This window comes from Acanthopagrus latus, chromosome 22 (genome assembly GCF_904848185.1).
Source record: "Acanthopagrus latus isolate v.2019 chromosome 22, fAcaLat1.1, whole genome shotgun sequence".
Classification (NCBI taxonomy): domain Eukaryota; kingdom Metazoa; phylum Chordata; class Actinopteri; order Spariformes; family Sparidae; genus Acanthopagrus; species Acanthopagrus latus.
Window position 1 is genome coordinate 7,760,779 of NC_051060.1, and position 24,200 is coordinate 7,784,978.

The window sequence follows — 24,200 nt, forward strand, 5'->3', positions numbered from 1 at the left end:
AGTGTCTCGTCTCAGCGCCGCTCTCCACTCTGCTCACAGAGGGCAACAGCAGCTCGAGTTAAGTTTAGTTCAGACGTTGTTCAGGGGTTGAGTCTGCTAACGCAAACTAATGACTGGCACCCAGCACAACTAAGAAGTTACACAGAGCCACTTTAACTGAGTAATTCTATTCATTTGCAAGATGTACTGTATTATTTCCTAAAAATATTAATGTTATGCAGATTACTTTCAGATTATTATCATTTCGTGTTTATATTATACAGTCTTTGATAATCATGAATCGTGCATGAAATTAATGGCAGGTTTCTTACACCCTGCTGTTGTCACTACTGTCAAACTAACACTTAACACTAACACAAGGTAAAACGAGGGGATGTAGGCCAACAGTATCTGGTTTCCAGATTTATTGTTTCATAGATTATTTGAGCTCTGTGGTTTTAAAGGTAACTACAATCAAATATAATCAATAATGAGAAATTCAAATTTCCCTGAGAATATTTACTCAATTACTGTACTTAAGTACTTGCTACTTCATACTTTGATTTCACTACATTTCGGAGGCAAATACTGTACTCACTACATATCTATTTGATAACTTTATTTATTGATTACTCTGCAGATTGGATGTTGCACCACAGCAGAAGTAGTGCAGTTTTAAATTAATTTCTATCATCGTAATGGGATTTTAAAAAAACTGGATGCTCATAATATCGGATATGATAATCGGTAGTAGTATATAATCCATGATAAAGGGTGGGTCCACACATACTGTACATGGAAATATATGTATTTTTACTTTTAAGTAAGTTTATTGTCAGAAAGTGTCTTTTGATATTGAACTTCATGTAATATCAGCTAGTTTAAGACAGGTGCTGTTAACATGGTGACCTTTTATGTTCACCTTTTGCTACTTTTACAACACTGCCTTCAGTTTGGAATATATCTTAACATGGCTGAGTACCCTGCGCAGTCCACTTCTCAGGGAACTACGAGGCAATCAGAACGCTGGCTGAGTGATTCGGTGTTCAGAGATAAAACTACTTATAATGTGTGTAGAGTTTCCTCACACCCCGCTGGTTTAATGGCAGAGACGTTCCATAAAAACGTGTTTGAGCTGCTGTGCTCAGTCGAGTAGATGTAGAAGGCTAATTCGCCGGCTCGTACACAAACAGTTAATGCCATAATAATCACTGCTGTCCCACTTTCTCCCTGTAGCGGTGCAGTTTGTTGCTTCGGCTTTCAGGAGCTGCTCCACTTTCGCAGTTGTTAGTGTGTTACCTCGGCTTTATGAAGCTGTCCCAGTTTCTCCTGGTCTTTGCTGTAGTTCGCGTTCTGACTCTGGTGGCTGCGGAGCAGCTCCTGGACCTCCTGTCTGTGCTGCGCCTTCAGCTCCTCCAGAGCCACCTTCTTCTCCTGCTCGAACTGGTTCTGGGCCGAGCTGAATGTGCGTAGCTTCTCCTCGAAGGACCGCCGCATCTCCTCCACCTCCCTCGACATGGACACCACTCGCTGCGTGTGCTGCCAGAGGACCACAGGGAGGAAAAACTGAGCGGACAGGAAGATTGATTTATGGGTTTGTAGGTTTCTCGCACCACGGGTAAACTTTTTAAAAAGCTTTCAGCCAGCTGGTGATTTACTGGCTCGGGGGAATTTGACCTGCTGGCTGCTCTAAATTAGCACTGAAAAACCAGCAAACAGCAAGCAGAAATGAGAACAGTAAACATCTTTGAAGTCATATTCAAATATAACAGGAAACAACATTATGTAGCACTGATGTAGCATTTTCTTCTTGTCGGATTGTTTAAGTCAGGTTAGCCTGTTCTCATTTCATCAAATAGAGCAGCCTGGTTAGAATGATTCTACAGTGCCTTTTCTGGAGGCTTCCCTCTCATCCAAGACTATGAGTAATGACAAAAGTCTAAAAAAGTTCAAGCAAAATGTTGAAAAATTATAATTGCATCTGTCTTTACATGATACCGTATAGACCATATTGACGAAGCACTAATTTTCGACTGAGAATACAAATATATGTAAAGAGAGAGTAAAGAGAATGAAAAGATGATGGATAGGCAAAATCTAGAGGGTCATCAAGCCATAGTTCGCGGTAAAATAACATATCTTATTTCATTCAAGCACTTCTAAGCCAACATCACCATTCCATCACATCCAGAATGTTTCACTTACAGGCTAAAATAAAGGTGTCGAATCATCAACCAATTCATTTCTAGACCTGATACAACTATATTAATAAAACACAGAACAATTTGGTTTGTGAGAAAGCTAAACTTCAGTCCAGATACCATTTTGCAGGGTCCCATGAATCTCTTAAAGGTTTTTACATGCATTTTTTCAAGATAATTAATGACATGAACTGGGATGTCCTTGGTGCGTTGGTATGGAATGACCCATCTGTCATCTGGCCGACGGAGATGCATGAATTTGCCGACAAGAAAATGAAGGTGTGTTAATTCTCATCTGGAAAATAACAAGAGAAAATGCCGACTTAAGGAGCTCGGATTTTACTGCTACTGCTACACAGCAAGACAAAGGTTCAGACAAACGCAGGGTGCAGTAATGCTGACCGACAAGAGAGACTCTCAGCCTCACAGCAGGGGACAGAAACAGACATTAGTACTGATTACCTGCAGCTGTGACATCATGCCGTGCACAGCTCACACACACACACACACACACACACACACACACACACAGACACACACATTCATAAACTCACTGCCACACAAACTGTCTACCTGAGCCTCAGTGCAAAGCTGCATGTCCTCAACCCTCTGGCGGTAGCTCTCGAACTCAGCCAGCGCCTGCCTCTTCATCCTCTCGTGGAGCTCCATGGACTCCTCCAGAGACTGGATCCGCCTCTTCAGGTCCATCTCATCGCTGATCTTGCTCTTGTACTGGAGCAAGCATGGATGGCCCCGTTAGGCACATCCTCCAAATGTGTTCATTTAATAACAGAAAGTAATGACCAGCATCTGGATAGAGCTTTGACGATTCATCTAGTACTTGTCAGCAATTACATCAATCACCAACTGTTTTGACTGTGGTTTCTTTGTTATTTTTTTGGAAAAAGGGTTAAAACTCTCTGAATCCTGCTTCTTAAATATGAATACTTTCTGCTTTATTTACTCCTCAATGACAGTAAACTGAATGTCTCCGGTTTATGGACAAAAAGAAGATATTTGAGGACATCATCTTGAGCTTTAGGAAACACTCACTGATATTTTTCATCAGTTTCTGATATCTTATAGACCCAACAACTAATTTTATCATTCTGCCAACAAATAAGCTACAGAGAGAAAAAAGACTGATAATATACCTTATGAGTATTAATATTACAATACTATAAATATAAAAGTCTCCTTGACGACTGTTAATAAACAGCATGGATTTTGGCCTGAGGTCCGGCCTTGATTCAGCTCATTATGTTAAATAACGTTGAAGAATCAAAGATTAAATAAGTACATCCAGCTCTGCTTGATTCATCGTGTTTCACTGAAGGCATAACAGCAAAGGTTCCCTGAAGGCAGACTTTGTGGGGCCATGTAGCACTTGAATGTCTGGCTCTATATGTTTAGCTGTTCAGGTTTAGTCACACTGCCTCCAGGAGTGATGACATATAGATTTAAATAATTAATATTCAGATGACTAAATATGGATGAGTTCCTTTTGAGTGCGATCGCAACTCTCCGGTGGATTAGCTGCCATGTGATTGTGTAGTAGTTCAGCGTACAGCAGCGATACACAGATCTAAGATACACAGTGAAACTGTCTAATCGTGACCGATTGACACGAATGCGACCGCAATTAGCCCCTTCGACTGTCTAAAGATATTTATAACTCCTGTGTCAATCACTCTAAAAGTAAAAGTGTAATATGCATTTATTCATTTATTCCTCACAGGAAGCAGAGACTGATTACATTACTTATTTAAATTCATTTTCCTATCCACCAACGAAACTGCTTTCTCTGGTCACAGCTCCCTTTCAGCTAATTGTTCAGACTAAATATCGACAGTGGATGATTGCTTATCATTGTAGGACATACGATTTAACTTGGAAAGCATCAGTAAGACGTCAGTGTGCAAATGATGAAACACAGAGGGTATAAACCTGCAATATCTTCTCCCGGGTCTCGGACAGAATCTGCTGCACCTCCTCTTCGTGGGCCTCCTTCAGAGTGGCGATGGCTGCCTCGTGTTCGTCGTTTTTCGTGTTCAGTGCATAGATAACCTGCAGCAGAGAAGAGAGAAACCCATTAGCCGTGAGACACGTTCATAATCAAGAGTTATTGCAGTAACAAAACTGGCTGGAGATGGAGTGTACCTCTCACAACTCAGGTTCAAACAACACGGACAATGCGAGGCTGCTGTGTGATGATGAATGTTTTCCAAAGATTAAAGAGGACACCGGAACATCATAACATGAGGGTAAAGTAAAGAGATCTGGAGAGGGCACGAAAGTTGATACTGAGCAGTCAACACCTTCACATTTCTTTTGTTTAGGAGAGAAAAGCTTTGTAGTGTGGCTGGTAGTATATACAAATATGCAATTTTTATGATTTTAAATTAATAATTTTAAGATATTTGTCAAGTCCAAAATGCTTTTTTTGTTAATCTCTGTGTAAGAATTCTGACAGTTGGTAATGGGCTCTAAAAAGTTTTGTGAGCTATAGTATACAGCCGTCCGTATCACATGTTACCTGCATTTTGTCAGCGATCAGGAGTGATTTTTTTTTTTTTGCACTCTTGGATTCTTGTTTTGTTGCCATATTTTTGCTGCCTGCTCTTTTGTTTCTGTGGACTGCAGCCTTAGCTGATAAATGCTCACCTTTTGTTTTTCAACCTGTCCCTGTGTATTGCATTTGGTTCCAGGACACCAAGACAATTTCATTTCATAAAAAGAAGCCGGCATCCAAGAAATATTTTGGCAAACTATAGAAAATGCTTGTCACACTTTACATAAATGATGCTTTCCATTTTTTTTTTATTCCATTCAGCTTATGGATCAAATGAAATGAAATAAAGCTGGGGGAGAAATGCAAATTACTGGCATGTTATAATGCTATTGCATTGCAAATGAGCGAATGAGCTGTGGTATAGAGCTAGTGTAGAGCCGCATACAGTATATGTGGTGCAAGCCTGGATGTTTCCAGTATTAGCTCGGAAGCATCAGCGGTGCCCCACGGTTATACATTAGAAATTGGTTGATGCCTTGTATTGCTGGGGATAAAAATAACACAAGCAAACCGTTGTGCATGAGATTGACCTTTAAATCCATCCCAAAAATACATGCAGCCATCCAGAGAGCCATAATCTGACAGCACAGTGATCCCCTGCTCACAGGCAGCACAGGGAGAGGCGGAGAGGACAGAAATGGGTTTTTCACTTCCACATGAAAAACCATGAGACTCTCTCCCTCCCTCTATCCCTGCCGTGAGAAACAAAGCGATGTGTTGCCTCTTTGAAAAAATCAAGTCAATAATTCAGAACATTGAACTGCGCAATGGCGCTAAAGAGCCTTTGTTTACATTGCACCAAAGTTCGCCAACAGAATGAGAAAAGGGAGAGCGGAGGAGAGAGGAGAGAAGAAAAGGAGGGCAAAAGCTTTCTTTGAAATAATGATATCCACTTTTTATGCCCTGCCATGTCTTCCTGAGAGATGAAAGGATTTGGTTTGACAACTGGTCATGTTTCACAAATTCAGACTCATCTGTACCCTCTGAACACACACACACACACACACACACACAGCCCCAGAGCTTTACTCAACAAGAGAAACAAATACACTTTAGGATAAAGAGGTACTCATTGGCGTACACGGGGCACCATGGGAGTTATGCTCTCATTTGATTTTATCGACCTCGTGCTGTGAATATGATCGTCATCTTTTATTTACTGGTATGCAGCATATTTAATATATCTCTTCAGGTGTGATATCTTTTTGAAAAATGTTAGTTCAAGCCTTTTATGTTGAGTATGTATATTATTTTCATGTTTTTCCTTCACCTTTGTTTCAGCAAAGATTCAACTTCATCGCTTATTTCTTACCCATGTTACTGTGAAACAAGACTTAGCTGTTAGAAGCTGGCTGTTAGCGACAATAATTCTTGTCAATATTCTGTTTTTAATTGAAAAAGTAAGCGTTTACAATCCTACCATTAACAATTAAGAGTCCACAGTCATGCTAGCTTCTCTGTGAGGCTGCACTGAGCTAAAAGCTACCATCAGCACGCTAACATTTCCACAATGACAACGCTAACACACTGGTGTTTAGCTGGTGAAATGCTTCCATTCCATCATTCCATTGTTTTTTGTCTTAGTTTACTATGTTCACCCTGTTAGCATATTAACAGGGTAAATTAATAACTAAATCATGAATGAATCTATAAATGCATAACAGATGTGGATACTGGGGCACAACTCGGCTTTACCTCAAAAATTTCCTCAACTGCACATATACACAGTGGTCATGTGGAGATATGCACCATATTTGAGGTGAATCATTCACCTTTTCATATACGCATACATTTTGGTACACGGATACAGTTTGGGGCCATGGTGGCCATTTTACTTTACAGCATAACTGAATTTGCGATGGCTCCATTTAAAAAAAAAAGTTCTGCCCCCCAAACTGCACCAAGTTTCATGCTTTTATGTAAAGGTGAACCATTTTTTCCTTAACATCTGGAATATGTTCCTCATATCCAGGAAGTAAACCCGAAAGCTAGAGACTGTTGTGGTGTATGGCCCGGACGAGCTCTTTGGGTTCACTATCTAGTTATATTTAACATGTATGAAATAAACTGAACTGAACCAAAATAAAACCTCCTACTCAACAAAAGAACAGCTGAAGTAGGGTTTCTGAAAGAAATGGTGCTGGTCATAATCAGTATTAACTGAGTCATCACCAGGACTGACATTTAACAATGAAATATCTTACTCCACCTTCACCACAATTGAAATTGACTGGAAATTAGAGACTTAAATATGTGGAACTTAAAAGAAATCTGTATGTATGTATATTGTCTTGAAATGGAAACACTTGCAGCCGCCCAACAGCTACAGAGACATTTCACTTAAAACTACAAATGCCAACCTCTTGGTGGCACTAGAGGAAATGTCAGAGGATCCTCTGAGGAGCATGAATGTCTGTACAAAATGTAATGGAAATCCATCCAACAGTTGTTGAAATATTCCAGTCAAGCCCAAAGTATAGCAGCATAGTTAATAATTCATTTTAAGACATACTGAAGTCAAGTAGATTATTTACACAAGCTAATATCACAACTTCATTCCACACGGTTTTACAATCTGCACTTTTGGACCTCTCATGTCAAGTCTCTTTCTCTACTGATTCGTGTTCACAACAAACAGGAAATCAAATGTCCGAGATCAGAGGCGAACTGCGAGGCGCCACATAAAGCTGAGAAAATTCAGTTTGCTCCAAAATAAAACATCTCTTCCTCCGCACGTCTAAATTATTCAGACAGCTCAGTCTCTCATCAGCTTAGGAAATGAATGGAGCAGACGTAACTGTTAGAGGAGCTAAAATCTCCGCCGCATCCCGAGAGTCATCAGCACACTTCTGCAGATGAAATGCACTAATCATAATGCTGCCGGGTCTGTTGATACACACACACACACACACACACACACACACAGAATAACACACACATACTGTATGTGCGCACACATTTATCGAAGTAAACACGCGAGGGCAGAGGCTGTTAAGACCCTCATGAACCAATGCACCCGTGTCCAAACTCATCAGCGTAATTTGGCTGACAAATGGTTCATGTGTTTGTGTGTCTGTGTGTGTATGCGTGTCAGATGCCAGGAAAATGACAATCACTGCCTGAGAGACAAAGGCTGCCAATATTGTCATCATTGTCATCACCATGATGGATCAGCAGATATTGATCTTGCCAGCCTGCAATCTGCCAAAAACAGATATTATTCTAAAGGGAGGTTGCAGACACCAGCCAACATTTGGGGCCAAAACTCACAAAATCTCAATTTGACCTCTTCAGTGAAATGAATTGGGGAAATAAACTCTGGTTTTAATGCCAAAAAAACCCTCCACATAATCATTTACACAATATATATAATGTACATTGTGCCCATCCTGATTTTTGGGGCTCTGTCAGTACTATGATACATACATTTTAGGGGACTTCCTAAGCCTTAACTGATTCTCTCAGGCAGAACCTCCTCTCAGAATCTGCTCTTGTGAAGGCAAAATACAGCCATGCCTTAAGGCAGAATTGTGCATATGTGGCAATGTGTTAAGTGGTTATCTTACCAGTGCACAAAGAGTTCAGTTTATGATTTAACCAAAGAAGCATGCAGTATTGTTCATGTACATGCATTACCATACCATATTACAATATCTAAAGCAAATTGGTTTACATTGGTTTTCATTCACTTTTTTGGGAGAGGGCAACAATCACAGTAAGGGTAAAGTTTTCAGTTTGTAAAAGTAGGCCGGATTGTTTTCAGCAATACAGTGATATAAAGATTCTCCCATTCTCTTCACTGTCAACAAACTCTATCAGGTCTGAAAACATCTCCAAGAAAACAGAGCAGCCCAAGATGACCAGTAGCAGTTGTTACAATCTAATTATAGCATGTGTCTTGATATTAGGTAGAGCGGACAGGCCAGTTTTCTCTACCTAGGAGCCCAGAGACTCTATAGTTGTGACAGCCGAAGCGGCTGCTGTGATTGTATTGGTATCAGCTCAGCCGTTGGCTGATTATTTCCATACCAGCTGCAGCCAAACACAAGCACAGCCCATCAACATCAGAGTGAGAAAATGAGTGCTGATGGAGAGGAAATTGTAAAAAAGAAAAAAAAATAAAGCAGGTCAAATTGGCAGCGCAGTATTTGTGCCATTTTATTTGTGTGTTATTCATTGTTGTGTTGACATAATTATAACTTGTGTTAATCTTGACAACACAGCTTTCAAAATATAGCTATGAAAATAATAAAAAATAGGACAAGTCATGAAAAATTCAATATGAAACTTCACTGTTGTTATAGACTTCTCAGTCAAATCGCTCAGGACTAGTTTGTCCCATTTCATGGCTGGAGATTTCAATCACTACCCTTTGTAGCACGTTCTGATGGGCAGGGGGGCACTCAAACACAAGTGGTAGGGGTGAAAACTGGAAATGAGATAGGGCTTAAAACATTAAATAGATCTGAGAGGAAGCACAGAGCCAGGTGAAGATTGTATGTGGTTTCGTCACTTTTCATCACTTGGGATGTGTAGTGGCTCAACTCGAATGAAACAGGCCGTTCCTTTTGGTTTAGCGCATTGGTAGACAGATCTTTAAGAATTCCCTATCAATACAGTCCATAGTGAATAGTTACTGTCCTGTGAATTGTGTTATTCTTTTCTTGAAAATGCTGTAATACTCAGTATCATGTTGAGGGAGTACAGATCTAAATCAGCTCATAGTTGACCATGGCTGTTCACTGCTCCTGTTCAATAAACAAATGAGTAAACAGGAAGAGAAAATGTTAATCATTCATTCATTGTGAACTTAAGGTAACCCAAGTACTTTAACCTGTTTCTTACTGTGCCGTGGATACTAAATTTAGTCCTATTCTGTCGAGACTTTCACTGTTTAAGTAATTCATATTGAACAGCTTGCACAGCTTGAAACAGAAGCTCGCTTTAGATTAATACAACACTGGTTTGCTGGTAGGCCCACGTCAGTGTGTGCACACTGTTCTAAGGTGTGAGAAAAATGGTACGGGAGAAAGTGAGCGAGTGTTTCTAGTGGCAGTGATCCTTTCTCATCTCCTCCGGTCGATCGCCTCATGTCCTTGGAGGAGTTTGCATAAATGACAGTGATACCAGGCAGATCGATAAGGTGACAGCGAAATGCCACAAATTTCATCTGTCAGCTAGGAGAAAGTCACAGCTGAGAAACTCACTGAGACTTTTACCAGCCAGCTACAGCTGAGTCCCTGCACGCTGCTCGATGAAATATGACTCTGCTGTCAAAATCTGTAAAAGACAAAAAAAGATGTCTGTTTTGTGCCTTCTGCTCACTTTTACTTAAACTTTTGAACCTCTATTGCACTTTCTCGGCTTTATGTGACTCTCTCTATACAAGCCAACTATATAACCTTCATGAGGATGTTCCAATTTTTGCTTTCTTGTCTCTTGTGCTTCTCTTTGACCTTTTATCCATCTTCATTGTTAGATATGGTACTTTGGGTAGGTGAATATTCTGCACTGTACTCTTGACTCTTGCTTTGTTAAAAAAAACCCTGAAGAAACCAGGTTCAATCAATGTAGCTATAATCTTTGAATATATTAACCAAAACAGAGAGCTACATTATTTACACAGACAGAGAAGTCAAGCTTGGCGATAAAGACTGAACTGAATAGCCTTTAACTTATGGGTCATATCTCCCAGTGAAAGTCTCCGCTTTACTGTTTGTTTGTTTTTTAAAACATAAATCATTGTGTTTCATATATTTTCTAGACATGACTGTCTGGAGTGTCTGACTTCTCGTGGGTTAAAATTGAGTGTTTGACCAATTCATTTCTGATCCACTCCCACCTTGACCTCCTTCCTACGCTTTTTAAACTACTTCACCTGACTTCCTCCTTTGCTCCTGTCGTAACTAGAGTGACCATTAGAGGTCACAGCCTAACATTAAACACAAGTACAGCATGTGTTGTATTGAGCTGCTCACACAAATGGCACAACCATGTTTTGGGGGATGGTCTGAAGTATAAGTAAGAAAGAGTACAGGACTTTGCCCCCCAACAATCAAGAAAATGGAAGTTGATTTTTGAAAATTCAAATGAAACAATTTGATCCTCAAAAGAAACAGGCTAAAATATTCTTGCAGCACTGGCTTCTTTGAAGAAAATTCCACTTCTTACAAAATTCCATTAAAAAAATGCCTTAGTAAGAACGATATTTCTGCAGTGCTTAAAATACAAACACTAGAAAATGTTAGGAATTAATGCATCTTACAACTCTCCCAACTAATGTTGATTATACTTTAATGACCAAAACTCCAACTAAAAAAAACTTTAGTTCCAGTTTAATCTGAATAAAACAACATCTCTCAAGACATTTCAGCAACAGCTGTGTTAGGTATGATGGGCAGCTCAGTCATTACATTTTCATAAGGTACTAAAAGATGAAATTCTGTGGTGATCACTGCAAAATATGCTGTTTTATCTTCACTTCTTTAAAATTCTCAAATCTCAAATTTTGTAACTCTAAATTGCTTATCTGCTGCTGATTTTCAGATTTCTTTGACTGACTTGATACCAAGTCACCAAAGTCAGGAGGACAGGGAGATTCATTTTAAGGCTTTTTGTCTCAAGTTGTAGTGTTGTAGGCTGAGATTTACTCGATGTCTGGAGTATTTGGTCCTTTTGTCTGAAATAACTGTGCTCAGTCAGAAAAATACATGGATCGTCTTATTCCAGGGAAACTGTGGAGTAGTTTGTCAGCACTGGGAGTGCAAACCAAGACTCCTGCAGAGTACATCAAAAACAAGCATTTACAGATATGATGAAATGATTATTGACTTCTGGTATCCAGCAGCGCCTCATGTATCATCCAGTAAAATTAAGAGAGAAAATTCAAAATGAAAGCAAATCAAAAGTAACATGACCACCACCAGAGAAAGTAAATGGTCCACTGATGTTTGCTAAAAGTTACACTAAATGAAATGAGGTGTGTTTAGACTCCAACAAGCTGCCGAAGACTTTGAACTGGCAGGATGAAAGCTATCTTTACAAAGCTAATTGGTAGCCTTTGCTACAAGGTGGATCCCAAAAAGTGACTGAAGTAACCTGCAGACCAAAGGTGCAAACTTTAGGACAGTTTGTACCGTAAACTGAATCCAGAAATGACAGCAGGTGCTAAATTGTGTCCCTCTGGACTGGCTTCTCTGGCTACACAAAGGATCAAAGAGGGAAATAAAAGATGAAGAGATGCTGGTTCGACCTCAAAGGCTCTAATGACTCCTAACTAACTCCTACTGGCTGTAATTTCCTCTTATTTCACCCTCACAGGCCTGAATACACACGCATGCACGCACACACACACACACACACACACACACACACACACACACACACACACACACACACACAGACACACACACCTTTCTCATCTCTCAGCTCCAGTGTCTCCGTCTCCTGATGAGACTTTGATGATAATGATGATGTCTAACGACGACCATTTTCCCTACCTTAACACTGGCCAGTAGTCATTTTCCACCCTGTGGCAGTGGAGCTTTGTCTTGTGAGTGCAGTGGATGTGGGCACATAAAGGAGAAATTGCAGAGTGATGGAGAAAGTACGAAGCCCTGATGGAAGCACTGTAGTGTAGTTGGATGCCTCTTTCTATATAAAGAAGATTGCTTTATTTTAAATGTTCACAGATTTAATAAAAATCAGATCATTAAAGGAATTGTTTGATATTTTGGTTCAATGGGAAGATCAAACCCACTCTTTTGTCCTTTAGGTATAAGACTACAGCCAGCAGCTGGTTAGCTTAGCTTAACATAAGGGCCTCCCAGACCCTTAAAGCTCACTAGTTAATGCATTGTATCTCATGTGTTCAATTATGTACAAAAAGTGAACTGTAATAAATTACATTTTAACATTTAAACCAGTTGAGATGGGCAATTCCTTGTCCACACCAAGAAATCCAGCACATAAGTCCAATAAAATGGCAAATTGATGCTTTTAATCAAGCTACAATGCTTAATTGATTAGCTGATAAGTCTTTAATGAATCCCCAACTATTTTGATTTGATGTGGTTTACTCGGCACTCTCTTGGCGGACATCTTGTAGTGCTTTAACCTGCTTGTGACTCGGATCTGGCAAACAGGAGCAGGCTGTTCAAGTGCCATCATTCAACACGGCATGAGATGCCGGATGAGGGTGTTTGGTACAGTTTTGCTGTCTGGGTGACCTCTGGATGACAGTAAACTGAATATCCTTGGGTTGTGGACAAAACAACAATTTGAAGTATCATCCTGGGCTTTGGTAAAACACTGATAAACATTTTTCACCATTTTTCTGACATTTATATAGACCAAACAACAGATCGATCATTGGGGAGAATGATCAAAGGATTAATCAACGACGACTATAATCTGTAGCACTTGAATACCTTCCAAAGCAGTTCAACTGGGCAGTACACTCAGCCTGCGAACAAATCTATCCTTGCAAAGCAACTCTTGGGTGGCAATACCTTAAACGACCGCAGCAACCCTTTGAATCACCACTTTCAGCTGCTACAGAGCCCTTAGTGCTAAAAATAACATCTATAAAATATAAATAAATGGTGAAATATCAGTAAGGATAACCTTGCTGTAAGCGAGCCTTGCATCCTCAGCACACACCACTTTTTAAGACTTGATGTAACTCTTATCACGTTTTTATGTGAATGTGATCTGTGCTTGTCTTTGAATCTGTCCTTCTGTGTGTATTTTTGAATGTATCTGTGTCTGCAACTTGCACATTCAAGCACAGACACATCTCCTCCTTTCTGCATCATATATTATATATATATATATATATATATATATATATATATATATAGATATATATATATATATATATATATATACACATATACAGGACAGGTATTGATCTTCTCATCCAAGAAAGCAAATTAGTATATGTGTCAAACTATTCCTTTAAGATCTTTTTTTGTTATTAGAGACTTTTATGACTACCTTTACCATCATTTCACAATATGAAAGCAAGTTGGAGTCCAAAGTGGAGGCTGCCTTCTGAAGTAAAGCCTTGCAAATATGAATGACTGTATTTTGGAAGCAGTGCATCGATTTTTTTGCACACTTGGGGATAAAATCGTTAACCACGTGGAAGAAGGGCAACGGGAAGACGCAGCATTTAATTGCTGCAACAACTATTGATGTGTCATTTCACTGGCAGAACCCTTTTAGATGCAGGGCTGTCGCAGAGGGTAGTCAGTTTAGTGGAAAGCTGGTTTAGCAAGCTATTAACTTCATCATTACTGCTGCGCACCAAACTATTGTTCAGTTGATGGGATGCCAGACTTTTCCCTCTCACTCTGCTTTCTCTATCTCCAGCCTTAACCCTTAAGTGACCCACTGCAGTTAAAACTACACTCTATTTCAGAATTGTACTGCGGTAGACGTGTCCTTTAACAAAACATAAGACCACTGCTACTGTTTTGAACACTACTCGGCTGAACAATGTGATGAGACACGAGTGCAAAAGCCTTCCATGCTGCAGCGAGGTACATTAGAAGCTAATTATCATTACCTGCTTACGCTTATTATCACTTAATCATTGTCTAATTGGAAATTACATTTTTAATTTGGAGGAGGGAAGTCTGTGGCAACAAATTTCTGCCTTCATTATGATTATTCTTCATCTCTCCTGTTGAACTAAATACATTCATTAGTCTTTAAACCGTCTTTGTTCAAACCAAGGTATACAGGAAGATGAGGAGGTTTGTAACAAAGAGAGTGTGGTTTAAAGACCGTTTGTAAACCTGATTTACAAATTGTCCAAGTTCTGTTCACAATTCAGCATTGCAGCACCATAAAATTAACCTTTCAACAAGAGTACACGCTAGAAATTAGGTGATTAAAGCTAATATTTGTATCAGTCTCTGAAATGTGCTGGATCATCACTGCGCCTTCCACCACCACCATTACAAAGTTTCATATTTCTAAATAAATAAAATTTGTCGACTGAGGCAGCGTGCCATCTCATTTCCACAGCCTCAATATTATGCGTTTACCGGGAGTGAATTTAACGAAGCAGGGAGAGGAGATAGGAGGCCTAATTACTTTAATTATAATGCGCGGCTGTGATCTGCTAAACTGTAAGGTGCACCTTAATCCGTCAGCTAATTATGGGATGTTCTGCGGTGGTGTAAGTGGCGGCGCGGTTGAGGTGGGGTTGAGCCGATGAGTAAAACGCAAAGTTTGGCTTGGCCTTAATTAAATGCAGAATCTGTGATCAGTGGAGGAGCTTTTACAGCGTTAGACCAAATAAACTGCCATCAACAACAGATTTTAAATGAAGAATCCTGTGGAAACGGAGTCGTGACTCGCTTGTTCGAATCTGCTCTGTCAACTGAGAAGGGGTTGGAAACCAAATGAAGCGAGGCGTGCTGCAGACTGTACATGTTTTCTGCTCCGTTTTTTTGGGGGAAAACTTTTAATGCAAATGCCTTACATGCTTTTCAACACTGCTGAATAAATCAAAAGCCCACTCACCACAGTCTTTTTAGACAATAACGCTTGAACGCTTCAGTTTTTTACAGACCTTGGTCTCCTTCATGTGGATCGTTACTTATATACACTGTTCCAAATGAAATCGAGAGCAAAAACTAAAATATGTAAATTGTAAACAGTCTTGCACAACAACGCAAGAGCCTCAACTGAGCAGCGCCTCAGACTATTGCAAGTAAAAGATGAAATCATTATTTTCCATTTGGGTGCTCAGGTCAAGGCATTTTCTTTTTTCAAATGTACGAAAAAAATATATATTAAATGAGATGTCCAAGGTGCAAAAATGGGGGGGGGGGAAACAGGCTTCATTATCAAAAATATATATAACTCAGATACTCTGATACAAACATTTGGCAACAACATATTACTCAGTACAAAGTTAGATGTTCTTTGTTAGCATCAGATAAACTTACAAAAGTACAATCCTTGTGCAAAAAGACAGGTTTAGAGTTATGACACATTTTTGTCCTCTCTGAATAATCAGAAAAATGTGAACATCACATAAACTTGGACAATTTGGGTAAACAACACTGACATCATATAGGCAGACACATGTCACATTATGTATATGTAATTTTTAACCCTAACCCAAAATCACCTTTGAACTTTTGACACGCAAAATTAACCGTCATCATATGTAACACACTGAACTGAACTAACCGCTGAGACATTTAGCAGAGAGAAAAAAACAACTTGTTTTGTCAAAGTTTATTCACTGCAGTTAAAATGAAAGATCTGTCAGGCAGATCATCAAGAGAGTCCTAATTAACTAATTAAAATTGAACTCATTAATAATACATTTGTTCTGATGGGGGGGAAAAAAATGTTCTAGTTTATTTCAACAGTCTTCAAATTCCACTTGTAATGGCTTGATCTGCAGTGATGCTTTGACTGAATCAACCTAAATAAATTCAAAACGGGCGCAGATTCACGGAGTCTTCTGCATCATGTTTTCGACGCCTTCTATGCTCGGGAATGTGTACACAGGCCCACAGGTGGAATGAGGTATTAGGCATGTAAACTGTGACGTGCACCTCTTTACTGCTTGCAGATTCATTTAGAGAGGGATAACGCATACAGCAGCAAATCCAGGAGAACAGAATCAGCCACACATGGTAGATCCTTCTTAGGGAAAATACAGCACAGGTATAATAAAGGAAGCTTATGCAGAAAATGTAAATCTGAGCCTCGCTACCTGATTCTGCGTAAGAAACCGTTTACCTCAAATCTAAATCCAAAAACTCAAATTTTGTTCTGCCAGCGGAGTATTTTTAACTCACAAGCTGTTGGCAAGGAAGCCACAATCCTGCACTCTGGTGGGATATTTAACCAGTTATTCTGGTCAGTGCTGCCAATGCAACCTAAAAACATATGGTCTGTGTTTGTGTTTGTGTTTGTGTGTGTGTTGTTGTTACATAACTACTAAGCACCATCTGGAGCCATTAGTGTATTGTAAGTTCTGAGTGCATTATATTGTTCTTTCTGCCTCTTTAACACAGAGAAAAAATCGGTCTCTGTTGCGTAATGCTGGAATTCATCTGAATTATTTTATGGAAAAATAAATTCATATTATCTCGAGAACATCTTGAAAATGTTGCCAAATCATTTTTATTATTTAACACAGATAAACACAGCGTGTTGAGGCAGATGCCTGGCTTCTCTTCAATGTCTCGGATGGTTTAATAAGTCTAATATTTTTGCATTAAAGCAGGTTTATCCGTGACAGATGCAGTGAATCCTTCTTGTGTTGCAGAAGGGAAAGAGATAATGCCTTTGTGTGGCATGCACACACACTCACACACATCTTTCAATATTTGTTAGGACCCTGATTGACCTAACACATTCTTTAGGACCTGTCCCTAACCTTAACCATTACAACAAACTGCCTACTGATTCCCCATAGTCTGCCATTGATACCATTTTTTTTTCTTAACCGTTTAAAAAAAGAAGCTCATTGCTACTTCAGTCGCTTTAGAGAATCCTGCAATGCTGTTTTGCTGTAAAGCTCCTGAAATATTTTGTGGAAACTTTCCATGACTTAACATCAGCAGGGTAAGTAGGGATTGACAGAATTTTCATTGTGTGGTGAACTTTTCCCTTTAACCTAACTAACCCAACCAACGGAGGCAAACAATCAAAGATAGAGTAGGACGGTAACTGGCGAGAAAAGCAGTAGGATCAATAATAACTGGACCCTAGCCTAAACCTTATTCTAACCTTAACCTTAGAATTGAGACTGAACCTTCAGACAGGCCTCAAAATGTCCTCACTTCCCTCATTTCCCTTCAAATGCAATAAACATGGCTCCGCACTTGATGCTGAGGCTAACCCTAAACCAACCACAAAGGCTTAGTGAGGGCCTACTGATGGTGTGTCTTGACTTCCTGGTCACTGAGATATATATATGTAATATTTTCTAATACTATATAACAATACAACATGAGATCCATTCGTCTTTCTTCTGAAAAGTAAATCATGAATAATGAGAAGTTAATATTGGCCTAATTGTCATCATTTTGGAATACGTTGGAGCAGTAAAGCATATAAAACCCGACCGATTTGACTTCAAACAACTGAAAACATACATCAAAACAGGCAAAGTCATCTGCAGCAGGAGAGGTGGGTTAAGATGTCAAAGACGAGTCTTAGGGCCACATGAAGAACAAAGTTGGCATCTGGTTCTTTTCCGCTTTTCTGGGTTTTTGATCTCAATGATACAATTGGGATGCAGCCTGTGCACTGTCTGTGGCTCTGTGTGTGTGTGTGTGTGTGTGTGTGTGTGTGTGTGTGTGTGTGTGAGTTGATTACACTCTATTCTCTGTCTCCTTTCATCTTTCCACAGGTCTTGGCAGCGTCTGGCCTCTACAATAGCTCTTTGCTCAGGTTTCATTACGGTGGACTGAGGGGTTCATCCCACTCTCTCTAAGGATTTGGAGTACTATTGAATGAAGCCAGAAAACTACCAGCTTTTCTTCTTTTTCTTACAGACTTCATTCGGCCTTTGGTGCCACCATAACATTTCGCACAGCATCTAAAGCTAAGATGCATGTATAGGTATCCCTCTTTCCAAGGGTATTAAGGTCATATCACATGACTCCACACTTCACTATTGTTGTCTGATGCAATTATTAAGTGTCAAAGAAATGAGAAAGAAGTCATTTGAAGAGTTGGAATTGACTGGAGATTGTGTCCTGTTGATTCATGTCCATATATTATAATCCTAACAAAGATTTTTCCCTAACTTTGAACTTGCTATAACCACAATCTTTTCTGAATTTTTTTTTTTCTGTGGATATCCAATCTGTGTTGATGGTAAATCTAGCAATTTAAACACAGGTATTTATTTGATTTAATCAAAACTTTTTTTCATTAATTAATTAATGATCATCAACGTTTTACAATCATCACAACCTGACCTAAGGTGGATAAAGGACTGGAGAACACAAAAGGGTTGTACTGTCACAGGCTGAGCAACACCACAAACCAAACCAGGCAAAATGACCACAAAACTAGACTTAATCTTACCAAAATGCTTAATTTGATCCTGGACAAACCCCTGACATTGTCACAACCCTGGACAAGGCTGATAAAGACTGGGAGAACACAGGAGCTGTAATTAGGAATTAACAGAACTAAAAAGAAAATTGAGGCGAACTGAATACAACACAACCAATGTGCCACCAGTTTAAATAGTCATGCCACTAGACCATTTGAGCTGATTCTCTCTGCCCCCATCATGCTCCTGGAGGGAGAGGACTGCTCAGGGGGCGTCACAACCATTGGCTCTAATTAGACATCTGCAAAAAATGTGGCGAATTGGCCCTTTTATGATGCTACAGCAGACATTGCGAGAGTCTTAGACATTGCCATTAGATGAAATCTTGGGTTTTATAAAATCATCTTGTACTGATGTTCATCTCTGGTGATTGTATTGCAAAGCTACATATAGCCAGGTGAAACTATTTTTTCGTTCCTCTATATTGGCAGTAATCAGCAGCAACATCTATGATGCCAATTCAAAGAAAAATGCATGTTTTCCACAATCAACAGACTATAAAAGAAGTACTGACACGGATCTGCTGATCTGCTGACAAACCTGTCTCCAATATATTTAAAGTTTTACTATTTTTTGTAAATGTATGCATATTCTGAATGTGTTGCCTTAAGTTACAATAGACAACTAAAGACTGTGAAAAACACCTGTTTGGAACGTTTCAAAGGTGAAGAGGTTCACTGGTAACAGGTTACAGTATCATTATAAGGTTTGAAAGGGGCATCCTCGAAAGGTTCAGTGGTTCACAAACAAGGATGAAATGAGGCTCCACAATAACAGACACGCTTCTTTTAATCTCTGTCTGCAGATGTTCGCCGCATTATTCTGAGAAAAAAAAAAAAAACATGTTTTGGCCTCTGAAAGTTCTTGACATCAGCATAACTACCATTATGCTTTTGTGCATCTGCAGCTGTTCTTCCCACACAAACAGCCTCGAACAGATGAACCACTGAGCCGATGGCCTGCAGCCAGAAACACGTCGACTAGGGCGACTTACTTATTTATTATCTTTGTACTTGTTTTATTACCCATCCGGATATCCTGTTATCTGTCCGTCTGATCAGCTGGCTTGCTTCCATCTCATTTCGGTTCCCTGATCGCTCAGACTGGGCTGAACTCAACTGAGTTCAATTACAACGTGAGAAGTGAAAGGCTGCTCTCGTCGCCGAAGACGCACTTATTTCCTCAGTTTGTGAAGGACTGTCGGGTAAAAATGCATCAAACTTGGAGATTTTTGAAAAGCGACATCGCCACATGAAGTACATCACGCTGGAAGACCAAAACAAGAGCTGACAACCACGAGCCTGCGGTATACAGCTGCACGGCAGGTAGAAGACGCCCTTCATCACGTCTGATTATTGTATTGGTAAGAGAGATAAGCAGAGACACCAACATCCCCTGAATTTAACCATTACAGCTGGATCCATCAGTTCTACGAGCTTTCATAACTCTTTCTCTCTCTGTGCTGCGGAATGGGCTGGGTGGGAACAGAGGATTAAATAAGAGGAGAGAGTTTATCATTTATCCCTCCGTCCATCCACCGCTCTCTCCCCGCTGTCGCCGACAGGCTAGGAGGAAAACACCGTGATCCGATTACGATTGTGAATGTGAGGGCGAGAGAGTTTTTCGGCGAAGGGATGTGTGTATTTGTATTATAGACATCACGCCCCTGTGCTGGACAGACAGAAAGCTTAAATCCCTCACAAAGGCAGCGTGACCGACTGCTGCATTGTGTCTTTTTGGAGCTGCGCCGAGGTTTAGATAGACCGCAAAGGACGTCAGAGATGTTAAAGGGCTTTTTTTGCCACACATCGATGCACAGTAGCAGTAGCTCGGGTGGCTAGTGTTGTGGTCGGTAATCTCCCTGCAGACCAGGACTGCAATGATTAGTCATTTTGTGAATTAGTCGAAATGAAATGAAAAAAAGGAAAATTTACATTTTTAAAGCATTTGCTAGTTCCAGCTTCTTAAAAGGTAAGGAAGGCGATTCTGGAGAAAGACAGTTGATTGCTGAGGCTTGTTCCCAGGTCATCAAACACTAATGCTTGGGGTTAGAATTTCAGGCCTAATACTGACCCTGCGTGTCCTTCATTACCTTTAAATGGAAAGATTTGCTGCTATTCTGTGTCCTTTATGACAGTAATTATACACTTTTGAGGGATCTGGGCTCCTACTAATCTTCCAGCTGATCAGGGCTGCAGTGATAAGTTAAATAATCAAACGAAAGGCAACTAGTTGCCAATTATTTTCATAATCTCAGTTTGAATGTCATAAATGTACAATTTTATTCCATAAATTGAGGAAAGATCTGTGGTAATTATCATATGAATTATTACGAAATGGCCAAAACATTTTTTTTTTTGTGAGGTAAAACAAGTTTTGTGAGGTTACAGTGACCTTTGACCTTCGATCACCAAAATCAGTTCATCCTTGAGCCCAAGTAAACATTGGTGCCAAATTTGTGGAAATTTACCTTCACAAGAATGGAATGGACATGATCGTTTCAAAAACTTTAATATCACGGCAGTGCAATTTTTTTTTGATGTTAGTTCATTCATGTTCATTTTCAGATGCTTTTCAACTCCAACCACTCGTCTGTGTGTTTTAATCATTGGGGACAGCAGGAGAGAGGAGGAAAGATCCTGAGTGAGGATGGAGCGAGAGAGAGACGGGGGGAGGATTAATCTGTCTGTGACAGGCCGCTTCAACTGTGAGTGTGTGTGTGTGTGTGTGTGTGTGTGTGTGTGTGTGTGTGTGTGTGTGTGCATGTGTGTTTGGTGTGTATCTGTGTAGGTGAGCTGCCTGGCAAACACAGAGGGGTATGAGAGGATGAGAGGGTGGAAGATGAGAGAGTCTGGACCACTTTTGCCTGATTTATGGCATGAGCGGGCACCGCTGCCCTCCATCCACCGTCACATCAAAAGATCTACTCTTCATGCACCGTGGGGACGACCACACCTTCGTGTTTTCTTGATCAGGCTAAAGCTGGCCTGAGCATCTCAACTGGATTTCTCTGTCAGAATCCAGGCTGCTGAGAAGCAGATGGAGGGTCTTACTGGTCTTTCTGTGAAGACAGTCTTGCCAAGATGCCATGTACTGCATTTTCAGCCTAGAGATCAACAGCAGGGATTAATCCCAGGATCCTGGGGCTTTCCTGCCCAGACTCTCCCCATGTTGGGAATCTATATTGCAAAACTGTATTTTGTTATGTAATGCTTAAACATTACTCTGAGGAGGAATTGTTGTACAATTACTGGGAAAGGAAACATCCAGAGCCGCAGGTTTATTTCTCCAAACACATGCTGTCATGTTAATACATTTTCCCCCGAATCCAGCACCTGCTCTTAGTCTATTTCACTTATAGTTTCATATCTGTGCATTTATTCTCAGCAATAATAACCACGGTTTCTTACAAATTACAGCTTTGTTGCTCTCTGACTGATCTGAACGCAGTAGTAAATCTAATTCCTCACAGCCGCAGATGCTTTCAAATTTGGCAGCTGGAAGTCGGACCAATCAGCAAACTATGGGGTTTCGCTTTAGATAATGACAACAAAGAGCAGGGCAGTTTTTTTTTTACTTGAATAGAGTGCCTTGTTTGGTTGGTGGCCCCTGATTCATTAAAGGCTCAGCCAGGCGCCGGCAAAGTAAATTTGGTCTGCATCCATTGATGATGTCTGTAAGCCAAGCGAATGCCAATTTAGCCTGACCAGACCACAGTGGACCAGAGGATATTTGGCAGCTGGCATAGACCTACAGCAGGGATAGGGATGGACCGAACCACATTTTTCACTTCTGATCCAATCCCAATACCTGGATTTGAATATCTGCCAAAAAGATACTATTCCGATACCAGAGCTTAATATTATTATTCTCATTATTATTGTTATTTTATATGAGGCTGAAATAAACTCCTCTCTACAGGCAAGTATGATATGTATATATGTATGCATGTATGTTCAAAAAGGCAACTTGAGGTAAGTATAAGGTCAGAAAAGGAAGTCCTGTTAACGGGAAAAATCCCATCCTGAAAACAAATATGCAACTGTATGGGTTTCAAATTGATTGTCAATATTTATCAAATTCCAAAAAACATAAAAAAACTGTCATATTAATACAAATACCTGATACAAATCATGTAGACACTACTAAATACAAAGGGCTGCTTCACCTGATCAGCACAAAGTAAGTACACTGGCTCTTGTACCATCAACAAATCAAGGTTTTCGAATGTCAAATATCTGAAATAAAATAACTGTGTGAGTGTAAACATCTTACACACACACACTATCACGCGTTTTCCACCACTGATAATGGTTGGTCATCGAGTACAATGAAGTTGAGCAACTTCTCGGGAATCTCTTTCATGTTGTCTGCTGGGAGTTTACTTTGCTTTAAGAGTGACTCCAGAAGTGATTCCTGACAGCTTCATCTTTCTGCCCCCTGGCTAAAAATTCCTCATGCTCTTTCACGTGGGGCATTTTCAAATGTTTCATTGCGTTAGTGGTGTTGTACGATGCAAGGCAAACATTGCATTTTGCTGTCTTGCTTTGCGGTGTTTCCAGTGTAAAAGTTTTTCCACACATCGAACATGTTGGCTAGCCACAGAGCTGCGCAATGCTAGCCTGCTAGCTAGCCCCGGAGGCGGGGCTCAATGAGACACAGAGTTATGAGACACGCCCCTGTTAAGGAAATCCATTCCACAGTTTGCAGCCAGCTAGCAGACTAGCCGGCAGGAATCGCTTGTGGAGTCATTTCAGCAGACAATGTTAAAGCACAGACATGGCTAATGGATCGGACAACTCTGCAGGTTGGAATGGAAATTTCCGATCTGTGAATTACGTTGGTATCGGACCCAAAACCGATACTTGATCGGTGATGCAGATTGTAAGGAACCGATACTAAAGAGTAGCTAACACAAGTGCAAATGAATTAGCTAAAAACAAAAGAAGTTCCAAGCAATTAACCCCAAAGATACAGATAGAAAGAATTGAGCTACACCTAATCAATGCAGTAAGGAGTTGTGTGATAAACTGACAGCATGTTGTTTGTATGCATGTATAATCACTGTTGTCCTGTCATGGTTTCAAACATGTCGTGCTGATCAAACTCCCACCTCGGCATCAGAATTCAGATGTTGCCACGCTGCCAAATGTCAGTTTACACAATAAGAGATGATATGTTCATCAGTACGGAGTTTACAGATTGACACACTTTATTCAAGGGTTGAGACGATTAACAATGGATGATAGCCATGGAGAATAATTAAGACACGTGTGACGTGATTGTGTGATGTTTCAGTTATGTAACAGGACGTAATATTCATTATGTAAATGCTCGTGAG

The 24,200-nt window shown here is 40.1% G+C and overlaps 1 protein-coding gene across 2 annotated transcripts in view; it reads right to left on the bottom strand.

Annotated features, from left to right (window-relative positions):
• Nucleotides 1–24,200, bottom strand: part of fam184a (family with sequence similarity 184 member A) — a 150,195-nt gene that overhangs the window by 84,440 nt on the left and 41,555 nt on the right. For both annotated transcript variants that reach the window (XM_037086776.1, XM_037086778.1), the window contains exons 2-4: nucleotides 4,128–4,247; nucleotides 2,754–2,912; nucleotides 1,279–1,518 (exon numbers count right to left, since the gene is read on the bottom strand). In XM_037086776.1, the coding sequence (XP_036942671.1) occupies nucleotides 1,279–1,518; nucleotides 2,754–2,912; nucleotides 4,128–4,247 (519 nt within the window). The remainder of the gene's footprint in view (nucleotides 1–1,278; nucleotides 1,519–2,753; nucleotides 2,913–4,127; nucleotides 4,248–24,200) is intronic.